General features: G+C 40.9%; 1 protein-coding gene across 1 annotated transcript in view; it reads left to right on the top strand.

Annotated features, from left to right (window-relative positions):
- The window catches only part of SYNE1 (spectrin repeat containing nuclear envelope protein 1), a 994,076-nt gene that overhangs the window by 545,826 nt on the left and 432,085 nt on the right, over nucleotides 1-16,165 (top strand). The window contains exons 64-68 of the mRNA XM_033936910.1: nucleotides 2,163-2,480; nucleotides 4,739-4,894; nucleotides 7,907-8,077; nucleotides 9,227-9,553; nucleotides 13,978-14,130. Of these exons, the coding sequence (XP_033792801.1) occupies nucleotides 2,163-2,480; nucleotides 4,739-4,894; nucleotides 7,907-8,077; nucleotides 9,227-9,553; nucleotides 13,978-14,130 (1,125 nt within the window). The remainder of the gene's footprint in view (nucleotides 1-2,162; nucleotides 2,481-4,738; nucleotides 4,895-7,906; nucleotides 8,078-9,226; nucleotides 9,554-13,977; nucleotides 14,131-16,165) is intronic.

The raw sequence follows: 16,165 nt of genomic DNA, 5'->3' as shown, positions 1-16,165 counted from the left end.
GCAACACAGTAGTGGGGCACCTTACAGGGCACTGCTGCTAAGTTCACAAAAAAGAGTGTCACAAACATCTCACCAGAACTCCCTTATAGGTCATGGTGAGCCCCCCAAAACCTACTAGATCGTCCTGTCTATAACCTCAATATAACCTGTCTATAACCTCAATAGCCCCAGACTACTTAAGCCACCTCTGTGCTGCTCTACTAGATTTTCCTATGCCTGTTGCTAATGTTCTGGAAGCAGGTATGTATGTTTTTATTCCGATTTTTATGGTGTTGTTGTTGGGGGGGGGGGTCAGTGATCACTGGGGCAGCGTATGGGGGTCTATACTTTGTGTCTGAGGTGGTTATTTGGTCACTTTGGATACCTACTGGGCACTTAGACCTGGTTTTACATCGCCTAAGTCACAATGTACATGTTCGGTCTAGGCAGTCTCATTAAACTTTTGGTTATACTTGCTGGTGAGAAGTCTGTAGAAGCAGCAAAAGAACAAGTGTCCAAAGCGAAGCTTACTTGGGACCTTTAGCTTCACTTTGGACACTTGTTCTTTTGCTGCTCCTACAGACATCTCACCAGTGCCTCACCTATAGTGTCCGTGCGCACTGTGTCAGACCTTCAAGGCAGACTCTTGATAAAGGCACAGACACCGAAACAATGCCAGTGTCAAATCTATGAGCTTTTGTAGCATATTTATTAATAAAGTGACTTTCTAACCATATACTCGTGGCTGATTACTTGACATCTTATCCTCACGATTCCATTGTTGTGTTTAATCTGTATACCCAGCAGGCAGAGATAGAGAGCACTGAATTGTGATATATAGGATGCTTTGCTCCCTGGCTGCCCAGTATTCTCTATCTTCAGCAGACAGTTGGATGGATATCGCCCATGCTCCTGGCTTTGTTCTGGTGAATACTAATTCAGTGAGCTGGGAGTCCAGTTTTGGGGTTTCTGGTGTTGGGATACACCTGGTGGTGCCAGGTCAATTCCCACCCCCCTGTCCAGAATCCATTAGGGTATCAGGCTCCCTTCCTCCCTCCTCAAATTGAAGAGTGCAAAGAATTAACAGGAGGGTTTATTTTCTTTCTTTTGGGATGATAAAGTAAAAAAAAAAAAAGTGAAGAGCAAAACCCCGGGGAGCTAGCATCGGCCTATGTTGTCTGAATTTCTGTAGTCAGCAGCCTCTACCCAGAGACCGGGAGGCAAGTGTGCGAAGCAGCCGGCAGGGTAAGTCCCATAGCCTTGCTGTTTCTTCTTTCTTACTGCCAGGGTCTATTTCATTGTACTCGGCTCTGAATTGTCAGCCTCCTACAGCAGTTGTCTTCGAGTTTACTGCAGTTTCCCAAGGGAGGAGGTCTTCCTGCATGCAAGAGTTGCTGTGTAGTCAGGCATTGTAGAGCTTCATGGCCACATAAAAAAAGGGGCATGAACAGCACAATCAGTAGTCAAGCTGTGATTTTGGCGGAAAGTGTGCTCTTAATGGTGGCAGAGCATTTTAAATGCTGCTCCCGCTATGGGAGGCAAAGAACAGCAACTGGCCTTTGTTCCAAATGTTTCTCAACACCGGAAGTCCTGGAGATGGCCCGGTCTCAGTCTTCCACTGTGGAGGGCAGTGGGGAAGGGGGGGAGGGGGTTACCAGATCCCATATTAGGGGGTGACCCCGTGAGTCCTGCTATCTTGGCTCCTTGAAAGGGAATACAGGGAGGAGTTTCTGCTGGGATGCTTAGTTAAGGTGCTTTTGGAGCAGAGACCTTGGGCAATCATGCTTCTGTGTCTCGGCGAGTTTGAAGGCCTCTCAACCCTTCTTCCCGGAGTCTGTGCTGCTTCTGCACTAGGCCTTCCTGCTGAAGCAGGCCAATCCTTCTTTGGCTCTATGAGCGTTGGAGCATTTACCCTGCTGGCCTGTGTTAAAAACCTCTAGCGCCACTTAGTAAAAGGAGCCCACAGATAATTCTCAATTTAACTCTACACAAAATTCTGTGTATCAATATGTTGCCTGCAACCAACCTAGAACTCTAATTAATGAGAATTCAGCAGGATATAAGATTGCACATAACATTGATTTCTGCATGCAGGGCTCTAGTTATGAATAATGTTTCATGCTAGATGGATGGAGACATAGGGTGTACCAGCATTTCATAATGACATATGTATATCTTTACAGGAGTTACAGCTACATTGTGCAGAGGGACAGGCATTACTGAATACAGTCCTTTATGCCAGAGAAGAAGTCATTCTCTGGGGCATACCTCACATAGAGGACTGTGCATTAGAATCTGTGCAGCATGACTGGCAAGCATATCGGCACAGGCTTTCGGAGACCAGAGCCCAGCTCAACACAGCCCTAAGTCGATTAAAGCTAATGAATCAGAAGTTTCAACAAGTAGATGTTTGGCTTAAGGCCATGGAAGAAAAAGTGAATATCAGAACAGGAAGACAATCTCTCAGGGCAACAAAGGAGATTCAGCTGCACCAGATGAAGGTATTGGGAAATCATATAAACTGTGGACTAAGGCTATTTATTCACCTGCAAGATCTTTGAGGTCGCAGTATTGTTATCTTTTCCTAATTTAGTTAAGGTACATTTTGAAGAGTCTCAGAAGAGTCCCTTTTATTTTGAGGGACCTTTGATATAGGATTGGCTGCCATTCTTTTTTGAGACAAATGACAGGCACAAGTTGTTTATTTATTTTGATTGAATAGCTTTTCTTCCCAAAGGAGCTCAGAATGGGTTATAAGTAGGTACTCAAGCACTTTCTTTATCTGTCCCAGTGGGCTTACAGTCTAACTAATGTACTTGGGGCAGTGGAGGATTAAGTGACTTGCCCAGGGTCACAAGAAGCAGTGTGGGGTTTGAACCCATAACCTCAGCATGCTGAGGCTGTAGCTCTAACCACTAAACCAGATTTTACTCCTTAGAAACACCTAAAGGGCTACTTTTCCCCCTGATATTTGATCAACTAATGTAATGGAGCAGGATGAATGGCAACTTGTGACAAATGTGCATCGTTGTGTTTTAGATGGGAGGGTCCCCTTGGTAGGGTAGGGATATACAATTGTTGTTGCATACCTTTGAAGAACCACAAGGCCCTTACAATAAAAGGAGGATCAGAGGAGCCTAGTGGCTGGAGCAAAGGTTTGAAAAGAAGATTCAAAGTCCACTGATGCTCCTTGAGATCTTGGGCATATTGCTTCATCCTGTATTGCATCTGGTGTAAAACTTAGACTGTAAGCTCTCTTAGGCAGGAACCTACTAGCTGTACTTGAATCTGTAACATCTCTAAAGTTTGCATTTAAAAGGGCATTTAAAAACAAATCTAATGGACGGGACCACTATATGGGGAATACTGGGGAATGTGTATGGGGAAATTTTACAACAGGACACTTGTGTGAAACATCCAAAAAGGTGCTTATTTTATAAAGGTGATATAGGTTCCTATATGCCTTAATAAGGTAGCCTTGCAGATCCAGGCCCAGTAGTGCATAAATGCTGTCACACACTTTAAAAACTACTCTGAAATTTATGGGTGTATTCTATGCATGTGCACATTGCATCCCAGCTCCAACCACATTATTCCCTCAGGAATGCCTATGTGCAGATCATGTTAAAGGAGCATATACCCTGCAGAAATTGCTTTATAAATTTAGCCCTACCATTAAAATTTCCAGCCTTAAGAGAGGCAATTTTGGCAAGCAGGTGCCCTTTTAAGAGAGCAGCTTTTAGTAGCTCGGGTTGTACATGAAGAAGGTTAATTCTGTAAGTGGTTGCCCAGATTCTGTTATAGAATACTAACCTGGTCTCTGCACCCAAACTTTACACGTCTGCAATTATACCGGCCATAAACATGGCAAAACTCAAATCACATAAATGCGACAGGGATGCATATAACTGCTAATATTCAGTAAGTTATATGCACAAGTGAGAGCCCCTCATGTTCTACCCATGTGTTCTCCCACCTTAAATTTATGTGATATGCCACATACATGCTCCACTGTAGAATCCTAAATGTAGTGGGAAGCCAGTGTAAATTAAATAATAATGGGAAAACATGATATTTACTGGCCACATAGGCAGACATGGCATGTGTAACTGCATACACCCAGTTACAGAACTACCATGAATACGTTTGCTGTTAGTGCATACACCTGTTCATTTTCAAAGGGGCACTCATAGGTTATTTCCTTTTTAAGAACTTGTCCTGCCTATGCAGGCTAAAGTGCCCATATATTCTGCACTCAGCCCTGGATGCATAAAGTTATCTTCTTAAAATGAACTCCTGATTGCCACAAAAGAAAGGATATCAAGCCTATATTAGATTGGAGAAAATGTTCTCTTCCTATATTGCTGATTTGGTCCTGAAAGATGGGAACAGTTTGTCAGGTGTGTGGCATGTGATAAGAATATAGGGATATATCTTGGAGTCTTTAGGTGTGACTTCTGATATTGATAGGATACGACTGAAAGGTTGCAATTAAAATAACTAAACTTCACACAGAAAGGTTACTAGAACCAGAGGGTTTCAGTATAATAGGAACAGAAGTGAAACTATCATAGAACAACTATAAGAGGGGATTCACTGTTCCAAGGTTTATCCTAAAAAGTTTTGTATGTACTGACAGTTTATTTTTCACCTGATTCACATAGAGATTCTTTTGTTTTGGTAAACATAAATTAGGATTAAAATAAAAGTTGAAAAATAAAAAATTAAGGCTAAAGGCTTCTCTACATCTTTACCACAGAAGTGGCATGAAGAAGTCATTGTCTACAAAGATGAGGTTGAAGAAGTTGGACTGTTAGCACAGCAGATCCTGGAGGAGAGTCATATCACCAGCAGACTGGGCAGCCAAGCCACCCAGCTCACTGCCCGCTACCAAGCTGTTATTCTCCACGTGCTGGTAAGAATCTGTATGCCATTCTCCCAAATGAATGCATGGGCGGTGGAACTAAACCGATGCCCTCTGTGTGGCCATAGACTGACAAGAAGGCAATTTTAAAAAAGGTGCACCTGCATTTAAGTGGCTCTGATGCTTATAAAGGCAGACTAGGCATGGCTTAAAGCATGTGCTTGCCGAGAACGCTATTCTGTAAGTTCACGCATGAATGACATAGCATGCAATCAAGAAGGATGTACAGATGTGGGAGAAGCATGGGTAGGATGGATGTGGGAGTATTACCCATCAATGCACATTTCTTATAGAATAATAACAATTGCACATGTTGTTTGGCACGCTCTCCTATGTCTACCATTGACTTGAAATAAGCAAGCATACTTTTGTTGTTGCACTAATGCAGGTTTGTGCTAATAATAATGGCCTCAGAGGTCCATCATGTCATTATAGAATTAATGCTCCATGTGCTATGCTGAGGTGCCAAAAAGGAGGTACCAGTTTACAAAATTGCTACCATAATGTACACTGTAGACTTCTTACTAGCTATAAAATCAAATCAGAAGTCTGTGTCATTGTGGCCCACCACCTGGTCTCCTGTTGTCATGAAAGCTTGAAATACATTTCTTGGTTTAAAGGTGTTCCTTATTCCTGCCAAAGAGCTCGTGTCAGGTTAGCCTCAAATTGTAAATCTTTCATTGGTTATTTTCAGTTTTCACTTTTTTGTAGTGCTATTTGAAGTCCCCACAAAAATTGGTGAGCAAACATCAAATGAACATCAACAAAAAACAGTTTGCTGAATAGGATATCTTTAGAGGGCACCAGACTGTCCCTTAACATCAATTAAACTCCTGATCATAAATAAGAAGCTTCAAATCTCCTGGACTGATTATAATAAAGAAGCAATCATCCCAACATGGAGTACAATCCTATGAGGCCTTTCTAATGGTCAGATGGCATCAAAGATTATCAGGCAGGGACATTATTATGGCACTGAAAATATTTAACAGCATTTTATTAAAATGCTTGATGTCAGGTCTCTTAGCTGCCATAGGTATCAGTAGTTGGTATGATCACCACCAAACAAAAAAAGTATGGCAAATATATTGTTTTATGCAAATGATATAGGTCAAAATTGATGCATCTGAAAATCAGTTAAAAGAAAAATATTGCACTGAAAGTTCCAGATTTAGGTATATTTGGTTAAAAAACATGCAATCTGGTTGCTGCTGGTAGCTTGAGTGGAGAAGTAGCCTTTTGGTTAGTGCAGTGGCCTGAGAACCTAGGTACAAAAATATGTACTTGTATATAATATGTAAACCACTTTGATTGTAGCCACAGAAAGGTTGTATATCAAGTCCTAGCCACTTCCCCTTTCCCAAGTTACTTAAATTCTTCTTAATGCAGGTACGAGTGCATGTACATAATTTGTTACTGGTTTCTCTGGCAATGCCTATGGGATATAGGAAAAGGGGGGAGGGAGAATTGGCACTTGTATACTGCCTTTTTGTGGATTTACAACCACACTCAAAGCGGTTTACATACAGATACTTCAAGCATTTTCACTATCTGTCTCAGTGGGCTCACAATCTATCTAATGCAATTATCTAATATATAAATTGGCAAAGGGGATATCAAATATCTGAAGAAGAGTAGTTGAGTGGCTCTCCTGGGATGTCTCCACAATCAGCAGCACATTTCACACTGAACCAAATAGGATGTTCATAAATAAACTTGGGATTGGTTCCAAGTTGATTGGCTGGATTGGAAACTGGTTGAATAGTACATTGAAATCTGTCTGAGGAGAGAAAGGTACAGTATGCATGCCCCAGTGATAAGTCCTAGAGCCAGTTCCATTCAATATCTTTCTGGGTGGTATTCTGGGGGAGTTAGAAAGGAAAGTTTGTTATTTTTGTAGATGACAGAAAGATCTGTAAAAGAATGGACATATCTAAGGAATAGACACTATGATAGTGGTTCCCAGACCTGGTCCTTAAGCCCCTTCCCAGTGCTTCCTGGGAAGGACCATGGGCACCTGAGCCAATCAGGGCCTTAGACCCCCCCTCCTGGTCCATCCCAGGATGCACTGGGAAGGGGAAGGCCTGCCATTGTGGAGAGGCAAGCCTACCAGGCAGAAAGGACTGGGCATCCCTCCTGCTGTCTTCTTCAGTATAAGGAACAGGGGCAGATTGGGGAGTGTGCAGGGGTCTGGGTGGCTGAGGCAGAAGGGAGTGGAAATCCCTCCTGCTGATGATCTTTGTGGGGGACTGGGTAGGTACAGTCTTTTCAGGGGGAGGGTCGGGAGTGTGTGTGAGGGGGTCCGGCTAGCCATGATCTTTGTGTGGGGAGGGTTTCTGAGGCAGGAGGGAATGGGCATCCCTCCTGACTCTCATTTTTTTCAGGGGCCATCCTGGCTGATAAGAGGAGCATGCAATATGACAGACCTGTTGGTAATTTTTGGTCATTAGTAGTCATCGCTAAATTTAGTGCATGCCTAAGCAATGTTAGGGCATCGATTGGCGTACTCATTTTAATGTTAATGACCTTGTTTTAATACTGAGGAGGTCGTTTGAATGGCTGAGTCAGAGGCTGGTACAAACACATGGAAAAGCCTGCAGTGAGCCATTGTGTGTATCGGTCAGAAAACTAGGTTGATGTTCAAACAGTTCAACCTGGTTTAGCGACGATTGTTAGACAAACAAAAGTTTAGTGCTTCTGAGCCTAAGAGCAGTGCAGGGTTGCTGTCCACATCTTTTGTCAAATGAATGTGCTGGTAGTAAATGTTTGTAGATGCTTGCCACACATATTTAAGATCAATATTCAAAAGATTTATATGGGTAAAATAAGCTTTTTCCCTCATAAGTCTTCCTCTTTGTTCAAGTGGACAAATGCACTGAATATCTGTGCAAAGTTAACTGAACAAACTTGACAAGTTAATTTTGTTTAGCAACCACCATCTAAATACTGGACTCATTGTTTTAAGTATGTTTTTATGTTTTTGGGCTTTTAAATTCTTTAAAGGAACAAATCCAATTTCTTGAAGAAGAGTTAAGAAGCATAGAGGAATCAGAATCTGCAAACAGCTCCTATGCAGACTGGTTTGGAGAGGCTCAGAAAAACTTCAAAAACGTAGCAACCAACTCTGATGTCGTGGATAAAACAGCGATGGAGAAAAAAATGAAGAAATTAGAGGTAACCTAGCACCTTGTTATTAAATTGTGTCTTCCTCTGAGTTGATATGGGGAGGTTATTTTGAGAAATAAAAAACATCCAAAAGTGGCATAAAGGGGAAAATGGACATTTTTCTCATCAAACTCTTTCAATTCACTATTTTCAAATTTAATTTTCTAGATGTATATATGCGCTGTGTATCTGCAGTTCATCTAAAACTCAGGGGGATGTATTTGAGGCATGATGTGGGCCAGACTTATGACTTGGATGTTTTTCTGCCATAATCGAACATTTAAGAATAAGTCCAGGGCACCATTTGGACAGCTGGGATTAGGCCTTTTTTAACAACAAATAAATGTCAAAAAGGTTGCCCAAACCACAACACTTATAATGGAATTTGTGAGCCTTCCGTACTGACGAGGGGGAGCAGCCACTGAGAACCCTTTTGTGAGTTGGCAGGAGAGTTTCCTGGCAAGTAAGACTGGTTAAAACTAGACTTAACCAGTCCTACTTGCAAAGAAACCTTTTTGGGCATCGGGGTCTGCCTGTGAGGTTTTTTTTTTCTCTCCAGGTGGGAAGGATTGTGGTACTTTAACTAGGGATTTCGTTTAAGCTTTTAAGTGGCCATTTATCAGGTGCTTGTCAGCAGAGCATAAGAGTTCTCACACGTTTCAAACAGACCAATTACAGCAACTCCATAAGTACATAGAAAACAGAATAGCAATGAAAGTAACACCATAGCAGAGATTTTTCCCTCTGGGAATCTCTGGGAGCAAACTGAAGCAGCCCAACCCTATAGACACCTCGCCCAGACTAGTTCCATTAACTTGGGACTCTGCATCCCATACTGAAGATTAGAAACACAAAGATGGATAAGAGGAGGTTCAGGTTAGGATCTAAAGCTACCATGATCCCAGGATACACATCAAGAGCAGTATTAAAGAAAAATCTCAGGCTGTTTCTGATATGAACTATTTGACCTTAACCAGTTGTTCATTTAATCTCAGGACATTTGTTGGGTGCTTTTAGGTAATAATTAGGACTGCAGTAATCTTATTGTTTGGTCATATCTGCTTTGAGCATCCAGGGCTCTCTTGAAGTGTAACAAAATTAAAAAGGAAGGGCAGTTATCTGCTTTTATTACAACTGTGCATATTTTTCTACTTTCAGGTACTGCTCAATGACCTAGACAGAGGCCACCATTTGCTGAAATCTGCTCGTGAGAAAATGGAGAGAGCAGTCAAGTACCTAGAAGGAGATGAGGCAGACCAGCCAAGAAAAGAAATCCATAGTTACATGGAACATCTTGAAGAGCTAACCAGCAATATCAGAAGGGAACACACCACCTTAGAGAAGTGTCTCCACTTGGCAAAGGAATTCTCAGACAAATTTAGGACACAGACCCAATGGATCACGGAATACCAAGCTATTCTGCACAATCCAGTAGAGCCCAAAACAGAATTGTATGAAAAAAAGGCTCAGCTCGCCAAATATAAGGTAACTCAGAAAACTAAGGGCTCCTTTTACAAAGGTGCGCTAGCATTTCCATGCGCTAAAACCGTTAGTGCACATTTGTAAAAGGAGCCCTAATAGTGCTTTGAAGCATTGGTTCAGTTGATCTCAGATGTTTATGGAGCTTGCCAATATATGTTTCATTCTCTGAATTAAGAGTGCCACTTACTCAAATGTAACTAGATTCAACTGAGTATTTCCATTCAACTGAGTATTTCTGGATCAGTCAATGGGCTGCTTACTGGTTGAGTTGGGCATTGTTCTTTAGCCCCAAAGACAGGTCCCTTACCTGCAAGCTGGCTTCCTGGAGCAGCTAGCATAGGCCCTAAGAGACCCCTGCCAACTGGGGACAGCCTTTACCCTCCTCCCTCTCCCCCTCTCTATCTCCCCTCCGGAGCCTCATTCTTAAAAAAAAATTGTTTACACATACAAAGCACACCGATTGGCTGTTTGATAAAGTTCAAGAAACAAAAAAAGAATAGTGAAAGCAAAACCAAGCTTCAGACTGAGCTCCAGATGGAGGTAATCAGGTCTCCATCCTATGGCTGTGTGGGGAATTCCCTCTTCCAGGTCAGAAAGCTTAGGGCATGGGCACATGAAAGGGGAATTTCAGGATCCAAGATGGCCGTGACTAGCTGATCATTGGAAGGACGTGATGTGAAGCTTGCCGCAAGATAATTTTATTGCTACTATTTTGGCGGTTTTACCATCAATTTTTGCTCTGAGATGCCGAAGAGGAGGGGGAGAAGCACCTCAGGAGCCTCGCGGAGCTCTATTAATCCCCCCTCCGCAACTATAGAGTAGTTTCTCCACCTCCTGCAACAGGAGCCGATTCCTTCAGGTAACTGCCCTCTAGACGCAAAGTGGAGCCATGACTGATGTCTTTGAACCGGAAGTCATTTTAAGTCCCGAAGTCAGAGAAACTCCCTTGCAGCTGCAGAGAACCAGCTAGGACGGATCCTAGACCTGCATCCGGAACATTTCAGGGACAAGAGGAGCAAGGGCAGTGACAAGATTAGAGTTTGGGAGGTGAGCTCTTCAACATAAACCAGAAAAGTGCTTTTTCTGTGGTAAAACCTCCCAAAGTGATAACGGAGAGGCTTTGGGATCTTGTTATCAAACTGGGAAACTCCTTAACACCACAGATAAAAAATGTTGAAAAGAAATTAAATGAACAAAACCAAGAAATTAAAGAACTTAAACAAGATTTGACTTTAACCAAAGTAGATGTTGATAAAACACAGAAGGAAGAAACTGGTATAAAACAAGTACAAGATACTCTGATAAAATTTAAGGAGGAAATTAGAAATGTTAGAAAATAATGTTCGTGCAAATAATTTGCGCTTTTTGAATTTTCCCCGAGTTTTCTATGTGACGCCACGAGAAATGCTGAAAAGGTATTTAGATGAAATTTTGGGTGTCTCTGAGGAGTCAATTCCCCCATTTACCCAAGAATATTATTTACCTGATAAAATTAATGAGCAACAAGAGACTGACCAGGTTGAACAATTAGATGTTACAGCAATGTTGGAGACCTCAATAACAGAACAGGCTAAGTCTGCAACCCTCTTGGTAACAGTAGCACTTACGTTATATAAAAATTGGTTGATGAAATTGTTGTTTAAAAATAGGAATATAGAGTTCCTTGGTAGGAAAATACAGATCTTTCCAGATGTGTGTAAAGAGACCCAGTCCCGAAGAAACCAGTTTCTACTGTTAAAACCCGCTGTAATTTCAATTGGGGGGATTTTCTTTCTTAGTTTTCCATGTAAGTGTATGCTATACAAAACTCTGGCTTTCATTTATAAATCATTGATTCCCTAAACCTCAACTAGACTACTGAGGTCTAACGATCAACATTTACTAGTTATTCCCTCACTTAAAATTATTAACACACAGCGGCATTTCATCTTCTCTGTTACAGCTCCTCAAACATGGAATTCCCTTCCTATTTACTTAAGGGAAGAAAACAATTTGGATAAATTTAAGAGCAAACTAAAAAGCTTTCTTTTTTTTTTCCAATTCTTTATTAATTTCAATACTTACAATAAGTGTAACAATAAATACAACATTTTATGCTCAAATATCACACTAAATATTCTTGTAATATCCATTTCAGAATTGAATCCCCCTCCCCCCTTATCAATTACCATGTCCATACATAAAATATCTATTATCATCCCATACTTTCTTTTTAAAGATGCATTTAGTAATTAGAAAGCCTGACCAGGAGTTTCATTCTAATCCCATAACCTCTTTGAGGTTCATTGTTCTTTCCCTTCCTATTGTTTTTTTACCATAATTGTCTTCTCTTCTATCAATCAATTTGTATTTCTTTTCCCATCCTTTCCTCGTGTTTTATTATGTTTTTTAAAGTTAGTCTTCAATATGCTTTGTAAGGTTTGGTCCTCTGTTTCTTTTTGTTGCCCCCTTAATTTTCGCTTAGAATTTTCAATAAGTGAAACTTAGATATGGAACTAATAAGTATGTATTTTTGGATCCATCACACCTTACCAAATTTTTAACTTTGAAGCGCCTGGAGAAAGAGGGAACAACAACAATTTAATTTGGCTCCTTGTATAATGATTAGTTAGCCTTAATTCTTCTAATTTTTTTTTCTCTATTAAGTGTATTATCCACTCATTAAAAATCTTGGATCATGATTTGTGGACTAGAGATTATAATGCTTGGAGTATTAACTGATTATTCCTTGTAAAGTTTATTTAATCTAAGTAATCTTTTCTGTACAAGATGTTCAAAATGCTTGTTAAATTTTGAAAATTGATAAATAAATAATAATAATAATAAAGAACACTTAGGGCATGGGGCAAGCTACAGCATGCCATGTCACTGTGGATCCTGTGGTGGCCACTGGCTGTCAGACAAGTCTAGTTCCACATGTCCCTGCTTTAGACAGAGATTTTGTAAGACCCTATGGCAGGGGTTGGTAATTCCGGTCCTCTAGAGCTGGAGCCAGGTCAGGTTTTCAGGATATCCACAATGAATATGTATGAGATGCAAATCTATCTCTAGCATTTTTATTGTAGATATCCTGAAAACCTGACCTGGCTCTCGAGGACTGGAATTGCCTACCCCTGCCCTATGGGGTTAATTTTCCTTCAGGGACTTTTAGATGTACATTGACTCGTTCCAGGCTGTATTTGCTGCTTTGCCAGTGATGGCACTGGAAACTAACCCCCAGATTCTATATATTCCGGCTAAAGTTGGATGCCTACATTGGCACACCTAGCCGATGTAGTCACCTAATTTAATTGTTTGATAGACTTAATCAGCACAAATAATTGACAATTAGTACCTTCTGTTTGGTGTAAATTGCACAATTGAATGTTAGGACCTAACTTAGTAGGCGCCTACCACTTTGAAGTAGGTGCCTAGTCCAAGGTGCTTACCACAAAGTAGGTGTAGTTAATGGGCAGATCGTGGGCATGTTTTGCACACAGGCACCTGTTTTGGGCTTAGGCACTGGTAGGTGTAGTATTTAGGCCAAGAAAACTCTGGCATAAATGTGGCGCACTTAAAAGTTAGGATGCCTAGCAATGCCTAAGCCTGCTTAGGTGGCACTAAGCATAATTTTATAAAGTATGCCTAACTTTAATAGAATTGCATTTAGCGCTGTATTAGTCAGTGCCTATATATAAAATCAGGCCTTAACTGTGTTTCTCTACTTCCATATGTTGGTTGGGGGATATAACCCACTGATGTGGAGTGGTCTAGCAGAATTAACAAATGGAAAAAAATTCACTTTTTACCAGCACAGTCATGCACACATCTACCTACACCTGTCTGAGAGCAGGTGCAACTTTGTTTAGGAAAGTTATATTATAAAGGTGCATATATTGCTTTTATTCTATAAATGGCACCTAATTTGGTAGATGCCTAGGAAAACGGCATCTACTAAGTTAGGCACCATTTGTAGAATTGTACCTAGTGGCATCTAAATTAAGTGCCAAAAGGCGTTTACAGCTTAGGTGCCGGTATATTAGGCCAGGGCTTTCTTGGCCTATAATACCAGCGCCTATCTCAATCTATACCCAAATTCTGCCCCTAATCTCTACATCACACCTACCAAGTTGGGTACCTCCTGGCAAATTAATTTTTTGAATTGTTTGTAATGACGCTTTCAATTATCTGTGCTAATTAACCAATTAAAAAAAAATTGCCTACAAATAGGCACTATTTATAGAATTAGGGCCCGTGTGCTTTTCTTGCCGAAAGCATCCTGCTATTCAATCAAAACAGATGTATAATAATTGGTTTATGAGGTCAATGAAAACCACAGAAAAACTAAAACAATATGTATATTAATATGTATTTGTAGAAACAATGAACACCTCGAATTATTTTGAATACAACAGTACTCTAATCTAACAGTTTGTTTGCATTTTTAGTTAATTCAACAGACAGTACTATCCCATGAGCCTTCCATAAAAATGGTTAAGGAAAAGGGAGAGGCTCTTCTTGAGCTGGTGAATGATGTCACTGTTGGGAGCAGAATTCAGAAACTTCAGACTGATTACCAGGAGCTTTGGAACGCAACAAAGGTAAGATAAGCCAGGTATTTTTCATGAATGTATGCCATAATTAATACATGGGTCCTTTTATTAAGGTGCACTATCTGATTTAACGCACGCTAAATGCTAAGACATCCATTATATTCCTACGGGCATCTTAGCATTTAGCTCACACTACTCTTTAGCATGAGCTAAATTGGTTAGCGCACCTTAATAAAAGGACCCCACAGCGTTTCCCATGAGGGGTTATGCTTAGTCAGAAAGAACTATCAATGGATGTGGAATAAAGGTTTGAGCACAATTATCAATGAAAATTTCCTCTTTGTCTGGCCAGACCAGTTATATGGGCTTATGCTCTCCTGCCAGCAGATGGAGATTTAAAACCATTGGTTGATGACATCAACCTGTAGAGTCACGTGCAGTCCATAGCCAACCAGACTTTCTCTAGCAGATGGCAGGTGAGGTGGGCCTGTACAATATTGATCTGATTTAAGATGTCAATAGTAATCAAGACGATGGCCAACCTAGTGGAAAGAGGTGCAGCCCTTAAGGATCCACAGGATCAATAGGATCCTTAAGACAACAATCTGAGAGGGCTATTTAATCTGCACCTGTTTCTGTTGCACCCAGCAGTTGACAGAAAGGTCGTTAGTGGGATCATCAGAAGGAGTCTCAGGCTGCATGCATTAAAGCAAGCATCACCTTTCTAGAGGATGCCTTCTATGATCTTATCCAAGCATCAAAATGGCCATTTGTGTGTCACTTCCTGTGACCTGGGTTCTGGTCAGCAGATGTAATCATGAAGAAATGACTCAGCAAGCTCCCATTGAAGGGGAAGCTACTGTTTGGAGAGGATTTGGAGAGAATGAAGTACCAAATGTCCTAGAAAATTGGTCTCAATGAGCAAGCTGTTTTCCAACAGCAGAATCACTTCAGGGAGGTGTAGAAGTATACCCCTGGAAGGATGGACATTTCCCAATGGAACAGACTTTGGTGCAGAGAACAATATTTTCATGGCAGCTTCAGAAAGTGGCAGCAAGGACATAGGGGGGTGCCCATAGTGCAGCACATGTTAAAAGAAATGACGTTACTTATGTGTTGGACAGAAAAGCACGCGCTGACATCCTTGACAGCAGCTTACGTAACTGGAGTGGAGAAAATGCAGGTAGATTTCCCGAGCAGGAACACATTGGACCCAGAAGTGTAGATATTAGTGAACTTGGGCTTTGATCACCTCATCCAGGTTTGGGGACTATCTACCATGGATTGATGATGACTGGTAAAAACAATAAGGTTCCCAGGATCTTCAGTTGCCATAAGAAACATTGGTTGGAAAAGATAGATGCTTTGCTGCAGACTTGGCCTTGAGATGGGCCAATGTACATGTTTCGCTGTAGCCCTTCCTGGCCAGGGTGATTCGGAAGCTGGGAAGTCATTTAGGTCTCACTTTTCTTGTGACTCTGAATTGGCTGAGGAGGCCAAAGTATGGGGATCTTGTGAGGCAGAAGGTAGGATGTTGTCTGTTATTGCCGAAGATGGAGGAGCTTCTATTTCAAGATACAATTCAAATGACAGACATGTCTCCAGCCTGTCATACAGTCAGGATCTGGAGATGGTAAGGTTTGGGAAGAAATGATATTCCAGTTGCATAATAAAAACTCTGTTGTGTTTCAGTGTTCCAGAATGAGATCAATTTCTGTACAATGTATCAGTGTGGCACATTTTGAGGTGCTGGGATTATTTATATACTGTATTATGGTTTATGTAGTGTCTTTTTGAAAAAAATCTCCCAAAGTATACAATAAAAATAGTCTAGATATAAGCAATATGCAATTACAGCAGTATAAAAAAACAAATATTAAAATAACAGTATACACTACTATGTAATATGCTACTTCCAGTGTAAGCATAACACATTTTAAAATGAAGTAAGTGGAGGTAGACCATATAGACAGATAAGATAGAATAACAAGAGTTTAGGTAGAAGATGAGCATGAATTTGTCAATGAAAAATTGCATATGGAGTTGTTTGTGTCATAAGGAAATCTTGCTTCATAAAATGCAG

The sequence above is a fragment of the Geotrypetes seraphini genome, chromosome 3 (genome assembly GCF_902459505.1).
Source record: "Geotrypetes seraphini chromosome 3, aGeoSer1.1, whole genome shotgun sequence".
Classification (NCBI taxonomy): domain Eukaryota; kingdom Metazoa; phylum Chordata; class Amphibia; order Gymnophiona; family Dermophiidae; genus Geotrypetes; species Geotrypetes seraphini.
The sequence above is the reverse complement of the archived record's forward strand: the minus strand, read 5'-3'. Positions and strand labels throughout refer to the sequence as shown.